General features: G+C 46.2%; 1 protein-coding gene across 1 annotated transcript in view; it reads left to right on the forward strand.

Moving 5' to 3' along the window:
• The window catches only part of nup155 (nucleoporin 155), a 276,126-nt gene that overhangs the window by 2,806 nt on the left and 248,426 nt on the right, over nt 1-24,894 (forward strand). The window contains exon 3 of the mRNA XM_078557216.1: nt 24,254-24,391. Coding sequence (XP_078413342.1) covers nt 24,254-24,391 — 138 coding nt within the window. The remainder of the gene's footprint in view (nt 1-24,253; nt 24,392-24,894) is intronic.

A 24,894-nucleotide genomic window follows, 5' to 3' on the forward strand; every position in this document is an offset into this window, starting at 1 on the left:
TGGCTCCAGTATTGGGGAAAATGGGATCAGTACCATTGGGATTGTCCACACCTGAACCGTGCTGGGGCTGGTGACCTTGCAAGCCACTAATGAGGGAAGTAGAGAGGGTTTTAAATTGAATAGTAGGGTTAAGGGATCAAATTTAGAAAGATGCGGTAAACCAAAGAGTGGAGACAAGGCAAGAGAGACAGGTATTATATATGGGAAATGATAAACAGACCATGATAGGGAGGGACAGAGTACAAATATAAGAGTGAATCAGTCAATAAGGCTAGACACTACACAAAATAGCAAAAGGACAAAACTAAAGGGTCTGTATCTAAACGCACATAGCACTCGAAACAAAACAGATGAACTGATAGCGCAAATAGAAATAAATAGGAAAAGGCGGAAGAGTGGCCTCGTAATTAATGATGGTTTTAACATATTAGAGAGGGATGACCTAAGTTCAGGAAATCAGGATGTAGAAACGGTTTGAATTGAGATGAGGAATGATAAAGGCAAGAAGTCACTTGTGGAGTACAGGCCTCCTAATTGTAACTACACGGTAGGACAGGGTATAAAAGAAGAGAACAAGGCGATGGCATAGGGCTCTGGGAACGCGGGTTCAAATCCTGCCACGGCAGATGGTGGAATTTGAATTCAATAAAAAAACCTGGAATTAAAAGTGTAATGATGATCAATTGTCGATTGTTGTTTAAAACAAAAACATCTGTTTCACTTATGCCCTTTTGGGAAGGAAATCTGGTCTGACTCTTAAATGCCCTTTGAAATGGCCCTGGCCAGCAATTCAGTTGTATCAAACCGCTACAAAGTCACAAAAAATGAATGAAACCGGATGGACCATCCGGCATCGACCTAGGCAGTGGAAACAACAACGGCAAACTCAGAACAAAAACAAAAATAAAAATACCTGGAAAAACTCAGCAGGTCTGACAGCATCTGCGGAGAGGAATACAGTTAACGTTTCGAGTCCGTATGATTCTTCTGTTAAACTGTATTCCTCTCCGCAGATGCTGTCAGACCTGCTGAGTTTTTCCAGGTATTTTTGTTATTGTCTTGGAATTCCAGCATCCGCAGTTTTTTGATTTTAACAGCAAACTCAGCCCTGTCGACCCTACTTACTAACATCTGGGGGCTAGTGCCAAAATTGGGAGAGCTGTCAAGACATAGTCATCCTCACGGAATCAGATCTTATAGATAATGTCTCAGACGCCACCATCACCATCCCTGAGGTCGTGGCGCAGTGGTATACAGTCGGAGTGTAGAGTTGCCTGGAGTCCTCAACGTTGACTTCGGACCCCTTGAAGCCTCATGGCATCAGGTCAAACATGGGCAAGGAAACCTCCTGCTGATTACCATGTACCGCCCTCCCTCAGCTGATGAATCAGTGCTGCTCCATGTTGAACACCGCTTGGAGGAAGCACTGAGGGTGGGAAGGGTGCAAAATGTACTCTGGGTGGGGGACTTCAATGTCCATCACCAAGAGTGGCTCAGCAGCACCACTACTGACCGAGCTGGCCAAGCCCTAAATGACATAGCTGCTAGTCTGAGTCTGTGGCAGGTGGTGAGGGAACCAACAAGAGAGAAAAACATACTTGACCTCATCCTCACCTGCCTGCCTGCTGCAGATGCATCTGCCCATGACTGTATCGGTAGGAGTGACCGCTGCACAGTCATTGCGGAGACAAAGTCCCACCTTCACATTGAGGATACCCTCCATTGTGATGTGTGGCACGACCACCGTGCTAAATGGGATAGATTTCAAACAGGTCTAGCAACTCCAGACTGGGCATCCATGAGGCGCTGTGGGCCATCAGCAGCAGCAGAATTGTACTCGACCACAATCTGTAACATCATGGCCTGTCATATCCCCCACTCTACCATTACCATCAAGCCAGAGGATCAACCCTGGCTCAGTGAAGAGTGCAAGAGGGCATGCCAGGAGCAGCACCAGGCATACCTAAAAATGAGGTGTCAACCTGGTGAAGCTATAACACAGGACTATTTGCGTGTCAAACAGCATAAGCAACAAGCGATAGACAGAGCTAAGTAATCCCGCAACCAACGGATGAGATCTAATCTCTGCAGTCCTGCCACATCCAGTTGTGAATGGTGGTGGACGATTAAATTGTGGAGGCTCCACAAATATCCCCCATCCTCAATGATGGAGGAGCCCAGCACATCAGTGCAAAAGATAAGGCTGAAGCATTTCCAACAATCTTCAACCAGAAGTGCTGAGTGGATGATCCATCTTGGCCTCCTCCGGAGGTCCCCAGCATCACAGATGCCAGTCTTCAACCAATTCGATTCACTCCACGTGATATCAAGAAATGGCTGAAGGCACTGGATACTGCAAAGGCTCTGACAATATTCTGACAATAGTACTGAAGACTTGTGCTCCAGAAATTGCTGTCCCCCTTTGCCAAGCTGTTCCAGTACAACGCTGGCATCTACCTGGTGATGTGGAAAATTGCCCAGGTATGTCCTGTACACACACAGTGGGACAAATCCAACCCGGCCAATTACCGCCCCATCAGCCTATTCTCGATCATCCATAAAGTATTGGAAGGGGCCGTCAGCAGCGCTATCAAGCAGCACTTGATTAGCAATAACCTGCTCACTGAAGCCCAGTTTGGGTTCCGCCAGGGCCGTTCAGCTCCTGACCTCATTACAACCTTGGTTCAAACGGACAAAAGAGCTGAACTCCCCAAGTGAAATGAGAGTGAGTGCCCTTGACATCGAGGCAGCATTTGACCGAGTGTGGCATCAAGGAGCCCTAGCAAAAGTGGAGTCAATGGGAATCGGGGAAAACTCTCCACTGGTTGGAGTCATACCTAGCACAAAGTAAGATGGTTGTTGGAGGTCAGCCACCTCAACTGCAGGAGTTCCTCAGGTCAGTGTCCTCAGCCCAACCATTTCAGTTGCTTCATCAATGACCTTCCTTCCATCATAAGGTCAGAAGTGGAGATGCTTGCTAATGATTGCACAATGTTCAGCTCCATTTGCTGCGACTTGGATACTGAAGCAGTCCATGTCCAAATGCAGCAAGACCTGGACAATATCCAGGCTTGGGCTGACAAATGGCAAGTGACATTTGCGCCACACAAGTGTCAGGCAATGACCATCTCCAACAAGAGAGAGTCCAACCATCGCCCCTTGATGTTCAATGGCATTATCCCCCATCACTGAATCCCCCACTATCAACATCCTGGAGGTTACCATTGATTAGAAACTGAACTGGACTCGCCATATAAATACTGTGGCTACAAGAGCAGGTCATAGGCTAGGTATAGTGCGACAAGTAACCCACCTCCTGACTCCCCAAAGCCTGTCCACCATCTACAAGGCACAAGTCAGGAGTGTGTTGGAATACTCCCCACTTGCCTGGATGAGTGCAGCCCCCACAACACTCAAAAAGCTTGACACGGTCCAGGACAAAGCAGCCCGCTTGATTAGCACCACATCCACAAACCCCCTCCACCACAGCCGCACAGTCACAGCAGTGTGTACCACCTACAAGATGCACTGTAGAAACTCATCAAGACCCCTTAGACAGCACCTTCCAAACCCCCGACCACTACCATCTAGAAGGACAAGGGAAGCAGATAGATGGGAACACCACCACGTGGAAGTTCCCCTCCAAGTCATTCACTATCCTGACTTGGAAATATATCTCCGTTCCTTCACTGTCACTGGGTCAAAATCCTGGAACCCCCTTCCTAACAGCACTGTGGGTGTACCTACACCATATGGACTGCAGCGGTTCAAGAAGGCAGCTCACCACCACCTTCTCAAGGGCAACTAGGGATGGGCAATAAATGCTGGTGTAGCCAGTGACACCCATCTCTGTGACTGAATGAAAAAAAAAGATAATGGGAGCTTGCCAGAAAAGTACAGCAATAATCATGGGGGATTTTAATCTGCATATAGACTGGAAAAATCAGATGGGCAAAGGTAGCGTAGATGAGGAATTCATAGAATGTTTTCAGGGATAGTTTCTTAGAACAGCACGTTCTGGAGCAAATCAGAAAGCAGGCTCTCCAAGACCTGGGATTGAGCAACGATATAGGATTAATTGTTAACCTCCTAGTGAAGGTACCCCTAGGTAGCAACGATCATAATATGATTGAATTTTGCATTTATTTTGAGGGAGAAATGAGTGCGTCCAAGACTAGTATTTTAGACTTAAATAAGGACAATTATGAGGGCATGAAAACAGAGCTAGCTAAAGTGAACTGACAAATGAGGTTAAGGGATAGGCCAATAGAAGTTCAGTGGCAGACATTTAAAGAGATATTTCAAAATACACAGAATAGATACATTCCAACAAGAAAGAAAAATTCCAAGGGGAGGGCCCACCATCCATGGTTAACTAAAAAAGTTCAAGAACTTATCAAACTTAAAGAAAAAGCAAATAATGACGCAAAGACGGGTGGCAGGTCAGGATATTGAGAAGAATGTAAAGAACAGCAAAGTGATAAAAAGATGGCGGATGAATTAAACTGCTTTGGTCTTCACTATAGAGGTCACAAGTAACATCCTGGAAATAGCTGTAAATCAAGAAATAGGAGGGGGGAATTCGGGAAAATTATAATCACTGGGGAAGTGGTATTGAGCAAATTGTTGGGCTGCGGGCTGACAAATCCCCAGGTCTGGATGGACTACACCGTAAGGTCTTGAAAGAAGTGACTAGTGAGATAGTTGATGCATTGGTTTTAATTTTCCAAAATTCCCTAGATTTGGGGAAGGTTCCATTAGATTTCAAAATAGCAAATATAAAAAGGGAGTGTTAAGATGTTATGGCAGAGCACTTTGAAAAATTCATGGCAATCAGGCAGAGTCAACATGGTTTTGTAAAAGAGAAATCATGTTTAACTAATTTATTGGAGTTCTTTGAAGGAGTTACATGTGCTGTGGATAATGGGGAACAAGTGGATGTACTGTACTCAGATTTCCAGAAGGCATTTGATAATGTGTCACATCAAAGGTTATTGCGGAAAATAAAAGCTCATGGTGTAGGAGGTGACATATAGGCATGGATAGAAGATTAGCTGGCTAACAGGAAAAGAGTTGGCATAAATGGGTCTTTTTCTGGTTGGCAGGATGTGACGAGTGGTGTGCCACAGGGATCAGTCTTGGGTGAAGGGACCAAACGTTTGGTTGCTAAATTTGCTGACGACAGAAAGATAGGTAGCAAAGTAAATTGTGAAGAGGACATAAGGGGTCTACAAAGTGACATTGGTTTAAGAAAGGTTGCAGAGATAAGCCAGGGAACTACAGGCCAGTGAGTCTCATGTCAGTGGTAGGGAAACTATTGGAGAAATTCCTGAAGGAGAGTATCTATCTCCACTTGGAGAGGCAAGGTTTGATCCGGGATAGTCAGCATGGCTTTGTCAGAGGGAGGTCATGCCTAACAAATTTGATTGAATTTTTTGAGGAGGTGACCAGGTGTGTAGATGAGGGTAGTGCAGTTGATGTAGTTTATATGGATTTCAGCAAAGCCTTTGACAAGGTCCCACATGGGAGACTTATAAAGAAGGCAAAGGCACATGGGATACAGGGTAATTTGATAAGGTGGATTCAAAATTGGCTTAGTTGTAGGAGACAGAGGGTGATGACAGAAGGATGCTTTAGTGACTGGAAGCCAGTGGCGTACCACAGGGATCTGTGCTGGGTCCCCTATTATTTGTCATTTATATAAACGACATAGATGACTATGTGGGGGGTAGGATTAGTAAGTTTGCGGATGACACAAAGATTGGCCGGGTGGTTAACAGTGGGGTTGTGTGTCTTGGGCTACAGGAAGATATAGACGGGATGGTCAAATGGGCAGATAAGTGGCAGATGGAATTTAACCCTGAAAAGTGTGAGGTGATACACTTTGGAAGGAGTAATTTGACAAGGAAGTATTCAATGAACGGCATGACACTAGGAAGTTCTGAGGAACAAAGGGACCTTGGCGTGTGTGTCCATAGATCTCTGAAGGCGGAGGGGCATGTTAGTTGGGTGGTGAAAAAGGCATATGGGACACTTGCCTTTATCAATCGAGGCATAGTTTACAAAAGTAGGGAGGTCATGTTGGAGTTGTATAGAACCTTGGTGAGGCCACAGCTGGAGTAATGTGTGCAGTTCTGGTCGCCACATTATAGGAAGGATGTGATTGCACTGGAGGGGGTGCAGAGGAGATTCACCAGGATGTTGCCTGGGATGAAACATTTAAGTTATGAAGAGAGGTTGGATAGACTTGGGTTGTTATTGTTGGAGCAGAGAAGACTGAGGGGTGACCTGATGGAGGTGTACAAGATTATGAGGGGCATGGACAGGGTGGATAGGGAGCAGCTGTTCCCCTTAGTTGAAGGGTCAGTCACAAGGGGGCATAAGTTCAAGGTGAGGGGCAGGAGTTTTAGGGGGGCTGTGAGGAAAAACTTTTTTACCCAGAGGGTGGTGACGGTCTGGAATGCACTGCCTGGGAGGGTGGTGGAGACTGGTTGCCTCACATCCTTTAAAAGTACCTGGATGAGCACTTGGCACATCATAACATTCAAGGCTATGGGCCAAGTGCTGGTAAATGGGATTAGGTAGGTAGGTCAGGTGTTTCTCACATGTCGATGCAGACCTGATGGGCCGAAGAGCCTCTTCTGCACAGTGATTCTGTGATTGTGAGAGGGCAAAGAATTGGCAAATGGAGTATAATGTGGGCAAATGTGAAATTGTTTATTTTGGCAGGAAGATTATAAAAGAACTTACCTAAATGGTGGGAGGTTGCAGAGCTCTGAAATTGAGGGACCTGAGCATCCTAGCGCATGAATCACAAAAGATTACTATGCACGTACAACAGGTAATTAGGAAAGCTAATAGAATGTTATCATTTATCGTGAGGGGAATTGATTACAAAAGTAGGGAGGTTATGCTTCAGTTGTAAAAGGCATTGGTGAGACCACATCTGGAGTATTGTGTACAGTACTGGTCTCCTTTAAAGTAAGATGTAAATGCATTAGAAGCAGTTCAGAGAAGGTTTACGAGAGTAATACCAGAAATGGGCAGGTTGCCTTATGAAGAAAGATTGGATAGACTGTGCTTGTATCCACTGGAATTTAGAAGAGTGAGAGGCGACTTAATTGAAACCTTTAGAAACATAGAAATATAGAAAATAGGAGCAGGAGTAGGCCCTTCGGCCCTTCAAGCCTGTTCTGCCATTCATTATGATCATGGCTGATCATTCAACTCAATAGCCTGCTACCGCTTTTTCCCCATTTCCTTTGATCCCTTTTGCCCCAAGAGCTATATCTAACTCCTTGAAAACATACAATGTTTTGGCCTCAACTACTTTCTGTGGTAGCGAATTCCACAGGCTCAACACTGTCTGGGTGAAGAAATTTCTCCTCATCTAAGTCCTAAATGGCCTACCCCATATCCTCAGACTGTGACCCCTGGTTCTGGACTCCCCCGCCATCGGGAACATCTTTTCTGCATCTACCCTGTCTAGTCCTGTTAGAATTTTATAGGTTTCCTTGAGATCCCCCCTCATTCTTCTGAACTCCAGCGAATATAATCCTAATCGACTCAATCTCTCCTCATATGTCAGTCCCGCCATCCCAGGAATCAATCGGGTAAACCTTCGTTGCACTCCCTCTGTAGCAAGAACATCCTCAGATAAGGAGACCAAAACTGCACGCAATATTCCCAGTGTGGTCTCACCAAGGCCCTGTATAATTGTAGCAAGACATCCATGCTCCTGTACTCGAATCCTCTGGCTATGAAGGCCAACATAGCATTTGCCTTCTTTACCGCCTGCTGCACCTGCATGCTTACCTTCAGCGACTGGTGTATGAGGACACCCAGGTCTTGTTGCACATTCCCCTCTCTCAATTTATAGTCATTCAGATAATAATCTGCCTTCCTGTTTTTGCTACCAAAGTGGATAACCTCTCATTTATCCACATTATACTGCATCTGCCATGCATTTGCCCACTCACTCAGCTTGTCCAAATCACACTGAAGCATCTCTGCATCCTCCTCACAGCTCACCCTCCCACCCAGCTTTGTGTCATATGCAAATTTGGAAATATTACATTTAGTTCCCTCATCTAAATCATTAATATATATTGTGAATAGCTGGGGTCTCAGCACCGATCCCTGCGGTACCCCACTAGTCACTGCCTGCCATTTGGAAAAAGACCCGTTTATTCCTACTTTGTTTCCTGTCTGCCAACCAGTTTTCTATCCATCTCAATACACTACCCCCAATCCCATGCGCTTTAACTTTACACGCTAATCTCTTATGTGGGACTTTGTCGAATGCCTTCTGAAAGTCCAAATAAACCACATCCACTGGCTACCCCTAATCAACTCTACTAGTTACATTCTCGAAAAATTCCAGTAGATTTGTCAAGCATGATTTCCCTTTCGTATGTCCATGCTGACTCTGTCCGATTCTGCCACTGTTTTCCACGTGCTCAGCTATTAAATCTTTTATAACGGACTCTAGAATTTTCCCCACTACTGATGTCAGGCTGACTGGTCTATAATTTCCTGTTTTCTCTCTACCTCCCTTTTTAAATAGTGGGGTTACATTAGCTACCCTCCAATCTGTAGGAACTGTTCCAGAGTCTATAGAATCTCGGAAGATGACCACCAATGCATCCACTATTTCTAGGGCCACTTCCTTAAGTACTCTGGAATGTAGATTATCAGGCCCTGGGGATTTATCCACCTTCAATCCCATCAATTTCCCCAACACAGTTTCCCTACTAATACTGATTTCTTTCAGTTCCTCCCTCTCACTAAACCCTGTGTTTTCCAACCTTTCTGGCGTTATTTATGTCCTCCTTTGTGAAGACAGAACCAAAGTATGTATTTAGTTGGTCAGCCATTTCTTTGTTTTCCATTATAAATTCCCCTGTTTCTGACTGTCAGGGAACTACCTTTGTCCTCACCAATCTTTTTCCCTTCACATATCTATAGAAACTTTTACAGTCAGTTTTTACGTTCCCCTCAAGCTTACTCTCGTAGTCTATTTTCCCCTTCTTAACCAATCCCTTGGCCCTCCTTTGCTGAATTCTAAAGTGCTTCCAATCCTCAGGTCTGCTGTTTATTTTAGCCAATTTGTATGTCTCTTCCTTGGATCTAATACTATGTCTAATTTCCCTTGTAAGCCATGGTTTGGCCACCTTTTCTATTTTACTTCTGCGCCAGACAGGAATAAACAATTGTTGCAGTTCACCATGCGCTCTTTGAACGTTTGCCATTGCCTATCCACCGTCATCCCTTTAAGTAACGTTTCCTAATCCATCATAACCAACTCGCATCTCATACCATGGTAGTTTCCTTTATTAAGATTCAGGATCCTAGTCTCAGAATCAACTACGTCACTCTCCATCTTGATGAGGAATTCTATCATATTATGGTTATGGAATTTAACCCTGAAAAGTGTGAGGTGATACAAGGGGCCTCGCACAACTAGCTTGCCAATTATTCCTTTCTCGTTACATAATAGCCAGTCGAGGATGGCCTGTCCTCTAGTTGATTCCTCAACCTATTGGTCCAGAAAACCATCCCGTATACACTCCAGGAATTCCTTCTCTACGGCATTATTACTAATTTGATTTGCCCAACCTATATGCAGTTTAAAGTCACTTTAAGATCCTGAGGGGTCTTGACAGGTGGTTGTGGAGAGGATGTTTCCTGTTGTACGAGAATCTGGAACTAAGGGTCAGTGTTTAAAATAAGGGGGCATTCATTTAAGACAGGGATAAGGAGAAATCTTTTCTCTGAGGGTTCAGAGTGTTTGGAACTCTCTTCCTCAAAAGGCGGTGGAAGCTGAGTATTTGAATACTTTTAAGGCAGAGCTAAATAGATTCTTGATTAACAAGGGGGTGAAAGGTTATCAGGGGTAGGCAGGAGTGGTCTACTCCTCCTAATTCGTCTGTTCGTATAATGAAACACGTCAAGGCTCTTTACAGAGAGAGCCAGATTAGATGATATTCGGGCAGATGGCTGAAACTTTGGTTAAAAGGAGGTAAGTTTTTAAGGAGGATCTTGAAAAAGGAGAGTCCGAGAGGTTTAGGGAGGTAATTCCAGAGCTTCGTGCCTGGACATGGCAACCAGTGGTTGAGCAGTTAAAATTGGGAATGCTTGAAAATTGATAGAGGAACGCAGATATAGGAGGGTTGTTGGGCTGGAGGAGATTACAGAGTTGGGTAGGGGTGAGGTCATGGAGAGATTTAACAAGACAGATGAGAATTTTAAACTTCAGATGTTGGTCCAGGAGCCAGTGTTGATCATATGAACATATGACCGTACAAATTAGGAGCATGAGTAAGGTCCTTGACCCTTTGTGCCTGCTCCACCATTCAATAAGATCATGGTTGATCTGAATGTAACCTCAACTCCACATTCCTGCCTACCCCAGATAACCTTTCACCTCCTTGTTAATCAAGAATCTATCTAGCTCTGCCTTAAAAGCATTCAAAGACTCTGCTTCCACCGCCTTTGGAGGCAGAGATTTCCAATGACACTCAACCCTCGAGACTAATTTTTCCTCATCTGTCTTAAATGGTGACCACATATTTAAACAGTGATAAAAACAAAAAGCTAAAAGCTACTGCGGATGCTGGAAATCCAAAACAAAAACAGAATTACCTGGAAAAACTCAGCAGGTCTGGCAGCATCGGCGGAGAAGAAATCAGTTAACGTTTCGAGCCTTCATGGCCCTTCGGCAGAACTGAAGCATAGTTAGAAGAAGGGAGAAATATAAATTGGTTTAAGGTGGGTGGGGGGGTGGGTGGTGGGGGGAGAGAGAGACATTGAGGGTGTGGTGATTGTGGAGATGAGCAGATAATCAAAAGATGTCACAGACAAAAGGGTCAAAGAGGTGTTTTGTCTGAGAAAAGTGCTAATTAAGAATGGAAGCCAGGATATTCAAAGTACAGCTCTAGTGGGGGTGGGGTGGAAAGGCTAACAAGGCTTTAGTTTTAGATTTAAAAATAATGGAAATAGGTGGGGAAAGAAGAATCTATATAAATATTGAAAAAAAAAGCGGGGGGTGGGGAAGAAACGGGGTGGGGATGGGGGGAGGGGGAGTTTAAGATCTGAAGTTGTTGATGTTGAAGTTGTTTCCAGGACTGTCACTGACCTCATCTCCTCTGGAGATCTTCCTCCCAGAGCTTCCAACTTGATAGTCGCCCAACCTCGGACGGCCCGCTTCTACCTCCTACCCAAAATCCACAAACAGAACTGTCCTGGCAGACCGATCGTGTCAGCCTGTTCCTGCCCCACGGAACTCATTTCTCGTTATCTTGACTCCCTTCTCTCTCCCCTTGTCCAGTCCCTTCCCACCTACATCCGTGATTCCTCCGACACCTTACGTCACATCAACAATTTCCAGTTCCCTGGCCCCAACCGCTTCCTCTTCACCATGGACGTCCAATCCCTCTACACCTCCATCCCCCACCAGGATGGTCTGAGGGCCCTTAGCTTCTTCCTTGAACAGAGGCCCCAACAATCCCCATCCACCACTACTCTCCTCCGTCTGGCTGAACTTGTTCTCACACTGAACAATTTCTCCTTTAACTCCTCTCACTTCCTCCAAATAAAAGGTGTGGCTATGGGTACCCGCATGGGCCCCAGCTATCCCTGTCTCTTTATGGGGTATGTGGAACATTCCTTGTTCCAGTCCTACTCCGGCCCCCTCCCACAACTCTTTCTCCGGTACATCGATGATTACTTCGGTGCTGCTTCATGCTCTCGTCGGGACCTGGAAAAATTTATTAATTTTGCTTCCAATCTCCACCCCTCCATCATCTTCACATGGTCCATCTCTGACACTTCTCTTCCCTTCCTTGACCTCTCTGTCTCAATTTCTGATGATAGACTGTCCACCAATATCCATTACAAGCCTACCGACTCCCACAGCTACCTCGACTACAGCTCCTCACGCCCCGCTTCTTGTAAAGACTCCATCCCATTCTCTCAGTTCCTTCGCCTCCGTCGCATCTGTTCTGATGACGCTACCTTCAAAAACAGCTCCTCTGACATGTCCTCCTTCTTCCTTAACCGAGCTTTTCCATCCACGGTCGTTGACAGGGCCCTCAACCGTGTCCGGCCCATATCCCGCGCATCCTCCCTCACGCCTTCTCCTCCTTCCCAGAACCATGATAGGGTCCCCCTTGTCCTCACCTATCACCCCACCAGCCTCCGCATTCAAAGGATCATCCTCCGCCATTTCCGCCAACTCCAGCATGATGCCACCACCAAACACATCTTCCCTTCACCCCCCCTGGTGGCATTCCGTAGGGATCGTTCCCTCCAGGACACCCTGGTCCACTCCTCCATCACCCCCTACTCCTCAACCCCCACTTATGGCACCTCCCCATGCTCACGCAGAAGATGCAACACCTGCCCCTTCACTTCCTCTCTCCTCACCGTCCAAGGGCCCAAACACTCCTTTCAAGTGAAGCAGCATTTCACTTGCATTTCCCCTAACTTAGTCTACTGCATTCGTTGCTCCCAATGCGGTCTCCTCTACATTGGAGAGACCAAACGCAAACTGGGCGACCGTTTTGCAGAACACCTGCGGTCTGTCCGCAAGAAAGACCCAAACCTCCCTGTCGCTTGTCATTTTAACACTCCACCCTGCTCTCTTGCCCACATGTCTATCCTTGGCTTGCTGCATTGTTCCAGTGAAGCCCAACGCAAACTGAAGGAACAGCACCTCATCTTCCGACTAGGCACTTTACAGCCTTCCGGGCTGAATATTGAATTCAACAACTTCAGATCTTAAACTCCCCCTCCCCCCATCCCCACCCCGTTCCCCCCCCCCCCCCCGCTTTTTTTTTCAATATTTATATAGATTCTTCTTTCCCCACCTATTTCCATTATTTTTAAATCTAAAACTAAAACCTTGTTAGCCTTTCCACCCCACCCCCACTAGAGCTGTACTTTGAATATCCTGTCTTCCATTCTTAATTAGCACTTTTCTCAGACAAAACACCTCTTTGACCCTTTTGTCTGTGACATCTTTTGATTATCTGCTCATCTCCACAATCACCACACCCTCAATGTCTCTCTCTCCCCCCACCACCCACCCCCCCACCCACCTTAAACCAATTTATATTTCTCCCTTCTTCTAACTATGCTTCAGTTCTGCTGAAGGGCCATGAAGGCTCGAAACGTTAACTGATTTCTTCTCCGCCGATGCTGCCAGACCTGCTGAGTTTTTCCAGGTAATTCTGTTTTTATTTAAACAGTGATCCCTGGTTATACAATCTGCAATGATGGGTGATAGGTAAATAGGATTTGGTGTGAGTTAGGCACAGGCAGCAGAGTTTTGGATGATCTCAAGTTTACAGAGGGTCAGATGTAGGAGACCAGTCAGGAGTATGTTGGAAAACTCAAATCTAGGGGTAACAAAGGCACAAATGAGGGTTGCAGCAGCAGATGAGCTGAGACATGGGACAAAGCTGGGCAGTGTTAGGGTGAAAGAAGGCAGTCTTGGTGAAGATTCAAACCAAGGTTGTGAACAGACTGGATTCAGCCTCCGGCTGTTGCCAGGGAGAGGGATGGAGTGAAGGAGGCGGTGAGGGAGCAGAGTTTGGAGCAGGGACTGAAAACCATGACTTCAGTCTTCCCACTGTTTAAATGGAGGAAATTTCTGCTCACGCAGTACTGGATGTCAGATAAGCAGCCTGATAATTTGACAGCAGTGGAGTCATCGAGAGAGGTGGTGGTGAGGTAGAGCTGTGTGTCATCAGCGTACATGTGAAAGCTAACACTACCTTCAGATGATGTCACCAAGGGGCATCATGAGAAATAGGAGGAAGCAAAGGATAGATCTTTGGGGGACACCTGAGGTAAAAGTGCTGGAGCAGGAAAAGGAGCCATTGCAAGTGATTCCCTGGTTATGATTAGTTAAATAAGAATGGAACTAGATGTGTGCAGTCTCACCCAGTTGGACGAATTTAGAGGGACTTTAGAGGAGGATGGTGAGATCACTGTGTCAAAGGCTGCAGACAGGTTGAAAAGGACAAAAGGTGGTGGGGGTGCACATAGGGTGTGACTTTGATAAGAGCTGTTTTGGGACAGTGGCAATGGAAACCTGACTGGGGAGATTCGACCATGGAGTTCAGGGAACATTGGGCTTAGATTTGGAGATACGAGCACACCTACAAAACGAATTAGGAGCAGGAGTAGGTAATTCGGCCCTTCAAGCCTGCTCCGCCATTTGATAAGACCATGGTTGATCTGATTGTGGCCTCTACTTTCTGGGACAAAGCTGGGCAGTGTTAGGGTGAAAGAAGGCAGTCTTGGTGAAGATTACAATGATGGAGGGGTCAAAGGGTTGGTTTAGTTTTGAGCAGACGGATGACACTGAAGAGGAAGAACCGTTAATAATATCAGCTAACAGGGACCAGAAAGATAAGTTACACGATCAGTTTAGTGGGAATATAGACGAGGGCGCAGGACCTAATGGACAAGATGAGCTCAGAAAGGACATTATGGGAGGTAGGAGAGAAACTAGAGAAAGGTGCACATTTAGTGCTAGGGCAGGTGGGGATCTTTGACCCAGTGAGCAAATGGAAGGAAGAGACACAGCAGAGGCTCGGGTGGATGGCCTTGACTTTAGTAGTCGAGAAATCCATGAAATCCTCTTGGTGATGGGAGCAGAGGAGACAGGGGAGAGGGGTTTCAGAAGAGAAGCCTGAGGTTTCCTTTGCATTCCAGGATGATCCTGGAATGGCGAGCAGTTTCAGCAGTTGAGAGCAGGACCTGATAATGCTTCATGTAATCTAGCCAGATCTGTTATCTGCCTTATTCTTTCAAGTTTACATCCCTTGGACTTAGGTGATCAGAGATGAGGGCCATAGGAGGGCAAATGGCCAGGATATGAGAGAGAGGAATGGTTTATTGGGGATTAGGACATAAAAGTTGGCATGAGATAAAAACAGAAAATGCTGGAAAAACTCAGCAGATCCGGCAGCATCTGTGGAGAGAGAAACAGAGTTAATGTTTTGAAACCTTATGACTCTTCAGAGCTAAAGAGAAGTAGAAATGTGATGGATTTTATATTGTTTAAGAGGGGGTGGAGCAAGATGGAAGGTCAGGGATGGGTGGGAGCTAAAGAGAGCTTGACAAAGATGTCATGGACACAAGGCAATGAGAATGTTAACGGTAGTGGGAAAGACTAAAGGATAAATTAATTTAAAAAAAAAAATTGGATTAAAAATGGTATGAAGTTGTTGAACTGAATGTTAAGTCCGGAAGGCTATAAAGTGCCTAATTGGAAGATGAGGTGCTGTTCCTCCAGTTTGCGTTGAGCTTCACTGGAACATTGCAGCAGGCCAAGGACGGACATGCAGGCATGAGAGCAGGGTGGTGTGTTGAAATGGCAAGTGACAGGAAGGTCTGGGTCATGCTTGCAGACAGATGGAAGGTGTTTCGCAAAGCGGTCACCCAGTCTGCGCTTGGTCTCCCCAGTGTAGAGGAAACCGCACTGGGAGCAGCGAATGGAGTAGACCAAATTCAAGGAGGGGCAAGTGAAGCACTGCTACACCTGAAATGAGTGTTTGGGGCCTTGGACGACGAGGAGGGGGGAGGTAAAGGGGCAGGTTTTGCACCTTCTGCGATTGCATGGGAAGGTGATGAGGTGTTGGAGGTGATTGAGGAGTGGACCAGGGTGTCCTGGAGGGAACGGTCCATACGGAATGTTGACGGGCAGATGTGTTCGGTGGTGACATCATGCTCGAGTTGGCGGAGGATGATCCTTTGAATGCGGAGGCTGGTGGGGTGAAAGGTGAGGACAAGGGGGACCCTATCGTGGTTCTGGGAGGGAGAGGACGGTGTGAGGGCGGATGCGCGGGAGATGGGTCGGACACGGTTGAGGGCCTTGTCAACCACCATGGGTGAGAAACCTCGGTTAAGGAAGGAGGAAGACATGTCAGAAGCGCCGTTTTGGAAAGCGGTATCATTGGAACAGATGCGACAGAGGTGGAGGAAGCAGGGTGTGAGGATCTGTCATCGGGATAGTTGTGGGAATCAGTGGGCTTGTGGCGGACAGTATCACAAGAAAAGGAGACAGAGGAATCAAGGAAGCGAAGTGTCGGAAATGGACCAAGTGAAGGTGATAGAGGGGTGCAAATTGGAAACAAAATTGATCAATTTTTCCAGGTCCAGACGAGAACATGAAGCAGCACTGATATAGTCACCAATGTACCGAAAAAAGAGCTGTGGGAGGGGGCCTGAGTAGGACTGGAACAAGGAATGTTTCACATGCCCCATAAAGAGACAGGCATAACTGGGGCCCGTGGGATCACCCATAGTCACACCTTTTATTTGGAGGAAGTGAGACAACCTTAAGGAGAAATTGTTCAGTGAGAGAACAAGTTCAGCCAGACGGAGGAGAGTAGTGGTGGATGGGGATTGTTTGGGCCTCTGTTCAAGGAAGAAGCGGAGAGCCCTCAGACCATCCTGGTGGGGGTTGGAGGTGTAGAGGGACTGGACATCCATGGTGAAGAGGAGGCGGTTAGGGCCACGACCACTCTCACATGCATTATGTCGGAAATGGCAAGCCCAAATCTTGCACTTGTAGAGCAGAATGGGAAGGACTGTTGCTCTATAGATTTTCAGTTTGGTAGGCTTACTCCTTTTCGTTGCCAGATGATGTTCAAAGTCTGCCAAAGACTGCACTTGCTTTGGCAGTTGTACTGCCAAACTCTTCAGCTGCTTCATCAATGACCTTCCTTCCATCATAAGGTCAGGAGTGGGGATGTTCGCTGATGATTGCACAATGTTCAGCACCATTCACGACTCCAGATACTGAAGCACTCCATGTCCAAATGCAGCAAGACCAGGAGGACAACATTCAGGCTTGGGCTGACAAGTGGCAAGTAACGTTCATGTCACACAAGTGCCAGGCAATGACCATTTTCAACAAGAGAAAAGCTAATCTTAGCCCCTTGACATTCAATGGCATTACCATTGTTGAATCTCCCACTATCAACATCCTGGGGTTATCATTGACCAGAAACTGAACTGGACCAGCCTTTTAAATCCTCCAACAACACAAGAAACTTGACACCATCCAGGACAAAGTGGTCCACTTGATCGCCACCCCATCCACCAACTTAAACATCCAGTCCCTCCACCAATGATGCAACAGTGGTAGCGGTGTGTAACATGTACAAAATGCACTGCAGCAAATCACCAAGGCTCCTTCCACAGCCCCTTCCAAACCTGTGACATCTACCACCTGGAAGGACAGGGGCAGCAGAGGGGGAGGCGATGGAGTAGTGGTATTGTCACTAGACTGGTAAGCCAGAAACCCAGTGTAATGCTCTGGCAGCCTAGGTTCGATCGGCCTAGGCACGGCAGATGTTGGAATTTGAATCCAATGTAAATCTGGAATTAAAAGTTTTTAATGATGACCCTGAAGCCATTGCTGATTGTAATAAAAACCCATCTGGTTCACAAATGTCCATTAGGGAAGAAAATCTGCCATTCCTACCTGGTCTGGCCTACATGTGACTCCAGACCCACAGAAATGTGGTCGACTCTTAAATTCCCTCTGGAAGGGAATTGTCCCTCAAGGGCAATTAGGGATGGGCGAAGCCCACATCCCATGAACGAATTTAAAGAAAAGACGCATGGGAGTCTCACCACCTGGGAGTCTCCCCACCCCCCCAAGCCACATACCAACCTGACTTGGAAATATATCGCTATCCCTTCACTGTCTCCGGGTCAAAATCCTGGAACTCCCTTCAGTAACATGGGTGTGCCTACCCCAGGTGTAGGTGCAGGTCCACCAGGTGGACTGCAGCAGTTCAAGAAGGTGGCTCACTGCCACCCTCTTAAGGGCAATTAGGAAATGGCAACAAAGCTGGCAATGCCCACATCCCATGATAGAATAAAAAAAGAAATTCTTGCATGTGTCAGGTCAATATATAAATCTCACGAGAGTATACCGCTGAGATAAGTGAACTCATCCACTGGTGACAGGTTCTGGTCATGGACTGAAACCTTGGGCTCGAGATGGGTTTTCCTGGGGCAGGATACTACATTACTTCAGTTTTCTTCATACCGATTGAAAGGCAAAGTTGCTGCAGATAAAAGCAAAAAACTGCGGATGCTGGAAATCCAAAACAAAAACAAAAATACCTGGAAAAACTCAGCAGGTCTGGCAGCATCTGTGGAGAGGAGCACAGTTAACGTTTCGAGTCCGCATGACTCTTCAACAGAACTAAGGAAAAATAGAAAAGGGGTGAAATATAAGCTGGTTTAAGGGGTGGGGGGGCGGACTGGGACAAGAAGAGCTGGATAGAGGGCCAGTGATGGGTAGAGATAACCAAAAGATGTCACAGACAAAAGGGCAAAGAGGTGTTGAAGGTGGTGATATTATCTAAAGGTATGTGCTAATTAAGGGTAGAAAGCAGGACAAGCAAGGTACAGATAGCCCTAGCGGGGGTGGGGTGGGGGGAAGGGATCGAAAAAGGCGAAAAGGTAGAGATAAAACAATGGATGGAAATAAATTTAAAAATAATGGAAATAGGTGGGAAAAGAAAAATCTATATAAATTATTGGAAAAAACAAAAAGGAAGGGGAAAATCGGAAAGGGGGTGGGGATGGAGGAGAGAGTTCATGATCTAAAATTGTTGAACTTAATATTCAGTCCGGAAAGCTGTAAAGTCTAGTCAGAAGATGAGGTGCTGTTCCTCCAGTTTGCGTTGAGCTTCACTGGAACAATGCAGCAAGCCAAGGACGGACATGTGGGCATGAGAGCAGGGTGGAGTGTTGAAATGGCAAGCGACAGGGAGGTCTGGGTAATGCGGACAGACCGAAGGTGTTCTGCAAAGCGTTCACCCAGTCTGCGTTTGGTTTCTCCAATGTAGAGGAAACCGTATTGGGAGCAATGAATGGAGTAGACTAAGTTGAGGGAAGTGCAAGTGAAATGATGCAAATGAAATGCTTCACTTGAAATGAATGTTTGGGCCCTTGGATGGTGAGTAGAGGGGAAGTGAAGGGGCAGGTGTCGCATCTTCTGCAGTTGCATGGGAAGATGCCGTGGGAGGGGGTTGAGGTGTAGGGGGTGATGGAGGAGTGGACCAGGGTGTCCTGGAGGGAATGATCCCTGCGAAATGCCGTCGGTGGGGGTGAAGGGAAGATGTGTTTGGTGGTGGCATCATGCTGGATTTGGCGGAAATGGCGGAGGATGATCCTTTGAATGCGGAGGCTGGTGGGGTGATAGATGAGGACAAGGGGACCCTATCATGGTTCTGGGAGGGAGAAGAAGGTGTGAGGGCAGATGCACGGGAGATGGGCCGGACACGGTTGAGGGCCCTGTCAACCACTGTGGGTGGAAAATCTCGGTTAAGGAAGGAGGAGGACATGTCAGAGGAACTGTTTTTGAAAGTGACATCATCAGAACAGATGCGACGGAGGCGAAGGAACTGAGAGAATGGGATGGAGTCCTTACAGGAAGCGGGTTGTGAGGAGCTGTAGTCGAGGTAGCTGTGGGAGTCGGTAGGCTTGTAATGAATATTGGTGGACAGTCTATCATCAGAAATTGAGACAGAGAGGTCAAGGAAGGGAAGAGAAGTGTCAGAGATGGACCATGTGAAAATGATGGAGGGGTGGAAATTGGAAGCAAAATTAATAAATTTTTCCAGGTCCAGACGAGAGCATGAAGCAGCACCGAAGTAATCATCGATGTACCGGAGAAAGAGTTGTGGGAGGGGGCCAGAGTAAGACTGGAACAAGGAATGTTCCACATACCCCATAAAGAGACAGGCATAGCTGGGGCCCATACGGGCACCCATAGCCGCACCTTTTATTTGGAGGAAGTGAGAGGAGTTTAAGGAGGAGTTGTCCAGTGTGAGAACAAGTTCAGCCAGATGGAGGAGAGTAGTGGTGGATGGGGATTGTTCAGGCCTCTGTTCGAGGAAGAAGCGGAGAGCCATCAGACCATCCCAGTGGGGGATGGAGGTGTAGAGGGTCTGGATGTCCATGGTGAAGAGGAGGCGGTTGGGGCCATGGAACTGGAAATTGTTGATATGATGTAGGGTGTCAGAGGAATCACGGATGTCAGTGGGAAGGGACTGGACAAGGGGAGAGAGAATGGAGTCAAGATAGCAAGAAATGAGTTCCGTGGGGCAGGAACAGGCTGACACGATCGGTCTGCCGGGACAGCACTGTTTGTGGATGTGAAGTATTCGTTCAACACTCTAGCGATGTCCTCTGGCTCCACCCATAGATTGCCCCCTTGGTCCCTAATGGGCCTTACTCTTTCCCTGGTTATCCTCTTCCCATTGTTGTAATTATAGAATATCTTGGGATTTTCCCTACTTTTACCAGCCAGAGCCTTCTCATGTCCCCTCTTTGCTCTCCTAATTACTTTGTTAAGCTCCGCCCTGCACTTTCTACCTTATCTACTCATGTTCCTTTATCAACCTTGCCTGTTACATTCTCAGAAAACTCGTCAAACACAATTTGCCTTTCACAAAGCCATGTTGACTCTGCCTTCTTGTATTCTATTCCTACTCTATGATTGTATATGATTTTCTAAATGTCTTCTACTGGTTGCTTAATAATGGATTCTAGCATTTTCTCGATGACAGATGTTAAATTTCCTGATTTCTGCCTGTTTCCTTTCTTGAATAGAGGTGTTACATTTATGGTTTTCCAATTCACTGGGACCTTTCCAGACCTAGGGAGGAGTATAAAACAATCAGTCATTTAAAAAAAATCAACGTTCCCAGTTTTCTTGACTTGCTAGTTGAGAAATCCGCTAATGGATTCTCCACTGCTGTCTATCACAAGTCTTCCTTCACTGGTCAGTATACAAGCCGGGATTTGTGCAGCTCCATGTGCTTTAACATTTTTTTAATAGGGTCCCAGCAATTAGCTCACCTTGCAAGCTTGACACAGAAATAGAGCGCATCAAAGCTTTCCTTCGGGGCAGTGGCTATCCAGGTCAGATTGCTGTTCGTTGTGTACTGCAAACTTGCAAATGGGCCAAAGGTCCATTTGACCTGATAAGTGCCTGGTCACTTTACCCTGGAAAGGCAAAGTAATTCAAAATTTGAACAATAGGTTAAGAAAGTCATTTCACACTGCTATAATGCAGTAGCTATGCGAGTGGCATTTTCCACTAACAGGATGCTGCGTCAGTCCAAAAAGATGTTCTACCTACCATATAATTGAGCAACGCTGTGTATGAATTTCAGTGCCAGTGTGATGCCAGGTACGTAGGCCAAACCGCCCCAGAGATTGTCTGAATAAATCTCTCAGCATGTTCCTTCGGTTGTTTGTAATAGAGTACAGACTGTACTCAACCGGCCCGTGCTTGCAAAACCCAAAAAAAAAACTGTTAAATGTGATTGGGTAGCACTTCATGAACAATCCTGAATGCGCTGATAGCGACACCAACAACCAATTTAAAGTAATCAGTTTAGTTCATAATGTGGCTCATTTATGCATACTAGAAGTGACACACATTCAAACGCAGGGACCTGTTCTCTGCAAACAAAAATACGTTGAAGCTTGGTGCCTTACTTGGAAGCATGGAGAGCCTATAGTTCCCTAACAAAAACAGAATTACCTGGAAAAACTCAGCAGGTCTGACAGCATCGGCGGAGAAGAATAAAGTTGACGTTTCGAGTCCTCATGACCCTTCAACAGAACTGAGTAAAATTAGGAGAGGGGTGAAATATAAGCTGGTTTAAGGCGGGGGGGGGGGGGGGAGAGAAGTGGGGGGAGGGGGGTGGTTGTAGGGACAAGCAAGCAGTGATAGGAGCAGATAATCAAAAGGTGTCACAGACAAAAGAACAAAGAGGTGTTGAAGGTGGTGATATTATCTAAGAGAATGTGCTAATTAAGAATGGATGGCAGGACACACAAGATACAGCTCTAGTGGGGGTGGGGTGACATAAGACTAACAGGGCATAAAAGGTATAAATTTAAAAATAATGGAAATAGGTGGGAAAAGAAAAATCTATATAAATTATTGGAAACATGAGGGATGGAATTTCAGTTGAAATCCACGTGGGGTAAGACGGAGATGGAGACAGTCACTGAGAAAGGAAATATGGCTGTGAAAGCGGGTTTTAGTAAACACCTTGTCAAACACCAGGAGAGAAATGGAAAGCAATGAAGGTGAACAAGGCAAAAGAGAGATACGGGAAATCCTGTCGGAGAGAAGAGCAGTACTTCTTCAAGGTAGGCATTTCTTGAAGAGAAGTGGCAGTCAATTAAACACAGATAAAAACAAAAAACTGCGGATGCTGGAAATCCAAAACAAAAACAGAATTACCTGGAAAAACTCAGCAGGTCCGGCAGCATCGGCGGAGAGGAATAAAGTTGACGTTTCGAGTCCTCGTGACCCTTCAACAGAACTGAGTAAAATTAGGAGAGGGGTGAAATCTAAGCTGGTTTAAGGTGGGGTGGGGGGGGAGAGAAGTTGTGGGGAGTGGGGGGGGTAGGGGGTGGGGTTGTAGGGACAAGCAAGCAGTGATAGGAGCAGATAATGAAAAGATGTCACAGACAAAGGAACAAAGAGATGTTGAAGGTGGTGATGTTATCTAAGAGAATGTGCTAATTAAGAATGGATGGCAGGACACACAAGGTACAGCAAGGTATCTCTCTTTTGCCTTGTTCACCTTCATTGCTTTCCATTTCTCTCCTGGTGTTTGACAAGGTGTTTACTAAAACCCGCTTTCACAGCCATATTTCCTTTCTCAGTGACTGTCTCCGTCTCCGACTTACCCCACATGGATTTCAACTGAAATTCCATCCCTCATGTTTCCAATAATTTATATAGATTTTTCTTTTCCCACCTATTTCCATTATTTTTAAATTTATACCTTTTTTGCCCTTATAGTCTTATTTCACCCCACCCCCACTAGAGCTGTACCTTGTGTGTCCTGCCATCCATTCTTAATTAGCACATTCTCTTAGATCACATCACCACCTTCAACACCTCTTTGTTCTTTTGTCTGTGACACCTTTTGATTATCTGCTCCTATCACTGCTTGCTTGTCCGTACAACTCCCCCCCCCCCCCCCGCCAACTTCTCTTCTCCCCACCCCCACCCCCCCCCCCCCCCCCCCCAACCTTAAACCAGCTTATATTTCACCCCTCTCCTAATTTTACTCAGTTCTGTTGAAGGGTCATGAGGACTCGAAACGTCAACTTTATTCTTCTCCGCCGATGCTGCCAGACCTGCTGAGTTTTTCCAGGTAAGCCTATAGTTCCCTGTTGCTTTCTCCATGGCAATGCCTGGGCCAATCAGAATCAATTTGCTAACCAATCTTCTGTTGTATAAATTGTTGCGATCTTTTGCAATTTGACACTCCTTCCTAATTTGTCCTAATGATTGCAAGGGGATAAGCTTCAGCAACATGTCTCTTTTCAGCAATCGAGAAAGAGTACTAGGATAAGTAAAGGGACTAAAAGCGGGTAAGTAAAGGGACTAAAAGCTGACAAGTCCTTGGTTCTGATGGCCTGCATCCCAGGGTCTTAAAAGAAGTGGCTGCAGAAGTAGTGAATGCATTGGTTGTGATCTTCCAAAATTCCCAATATTCCTGGTGTGAAAGGGTTGTCTCATGAGGAAAGCTTGAGCAGGTTGGGCCTTTACTCATTGGAGTTTAGAAGACTGAGAGATGATCTTATTGAAACGTAAGATTCTGAGAGGTCTTTGAGACGTTGGATGCTGAGAGGATGCTTCCTTGTGGGGGAGTCTAAAAAAGTTTAAAAATAGTGGTTCTCCCATTTAAGATGGAGGTGAGGTATTTCTTTTCTCAGAAGAAATCTTTGGAATTCCCTACCCGAGAGAGCAGTGGAGGCTTGGTCGTTGAACATGTTCAAGGATGAATTGGACAGATTTTTGATCAACCAGGGAGTCAAGGATTAACCCAAGACAGGCAGGAAAGTGGTGTTGAAGCCACAATCAGATCAGTGATCTTATTGAATAGTGGAGCAGCTTTGATGGCCCAAATGGCCACTCCTAGTTCTTAGATCTCATGGCATCGTGTAAAGAGAACTTGATTGTGTTGCAAGCTCACACTCTAAATGATGCTATTAAATATTGGTGACACATCTTATACCACAACACTTGACCCTCTGATGTCAAAAGACAAACAAAAATAATAAAATATTGTAAAAACAAATCATGGAGCATTGTTAAAATCAAAACTACACAAGAGAGGTGGGGGTGGCCTCACATGCTGGACGGATTTCCTGACCTCTTTTTGTTCAATTACAGACAGTCCATCCCTGTCTGGGATGACAGATATGGATTATCCTCTCCAAGGACCTGGCCTGGTGTCTCTACCCAACCTCCCAGAGATCAGCCCTATCCGACGAGTCCCACTGCCTCCGGAACTGGTGGAACAGTTTGGACGTATCTTTTAGTGATTGTGGTTCAGAGGGTTAACCATGGTGTGGCATTTGCACTCCTGGCTTTGGTGTGAAGCTGCAAATGTGCAAGGCACAGCGGCAAAGTGTGTGAAGTGTGGTGGCTACACTGGCTGTAAATCATATGTTTTGGCAGCACCTGTCCTCTTGGTCATCCCTCAATGCACAAACGCAGGGAAACAAACAACTGCGCAAATATAGCCACACACACACACACACTCACACACGGTTGCCAGTGCAACCACCATGCTTCAGGCACACCCCTCACACTCTCATGCTGACACATGTGCTCGCACACTCACGTTCAGATGTTCATATGCTCGCACAAACGCGCGCACACTGTTCACACAGACACGTGCACACAGTCACAAACACTCACTCACAAACACCCTCGCACTCTCAACCGCACTCTTACTGTCACACACTCATAAACAGGCACTCTTGATTTGCTTTCGGGCTCGGTTACTCTCCAGATTCACTAGTGGGTTC

The sequence above is a fragment of the Cetorhinus maximus genome, chromosome 2 (genome assembly GCF_964194155.1).
Source record: "Cetorhinus maximus chromosome 2, sCetMax3.hap1.1, whole genome shotgun sequence".
Taxonomy (NCBI): domain Eukaryota; kingdom Metazoa; phylum Chordata; class Chondrichthyes; order Lamniformes; family Cetorhinidae; genus Cetorhinus; species Cetorhinus maximus.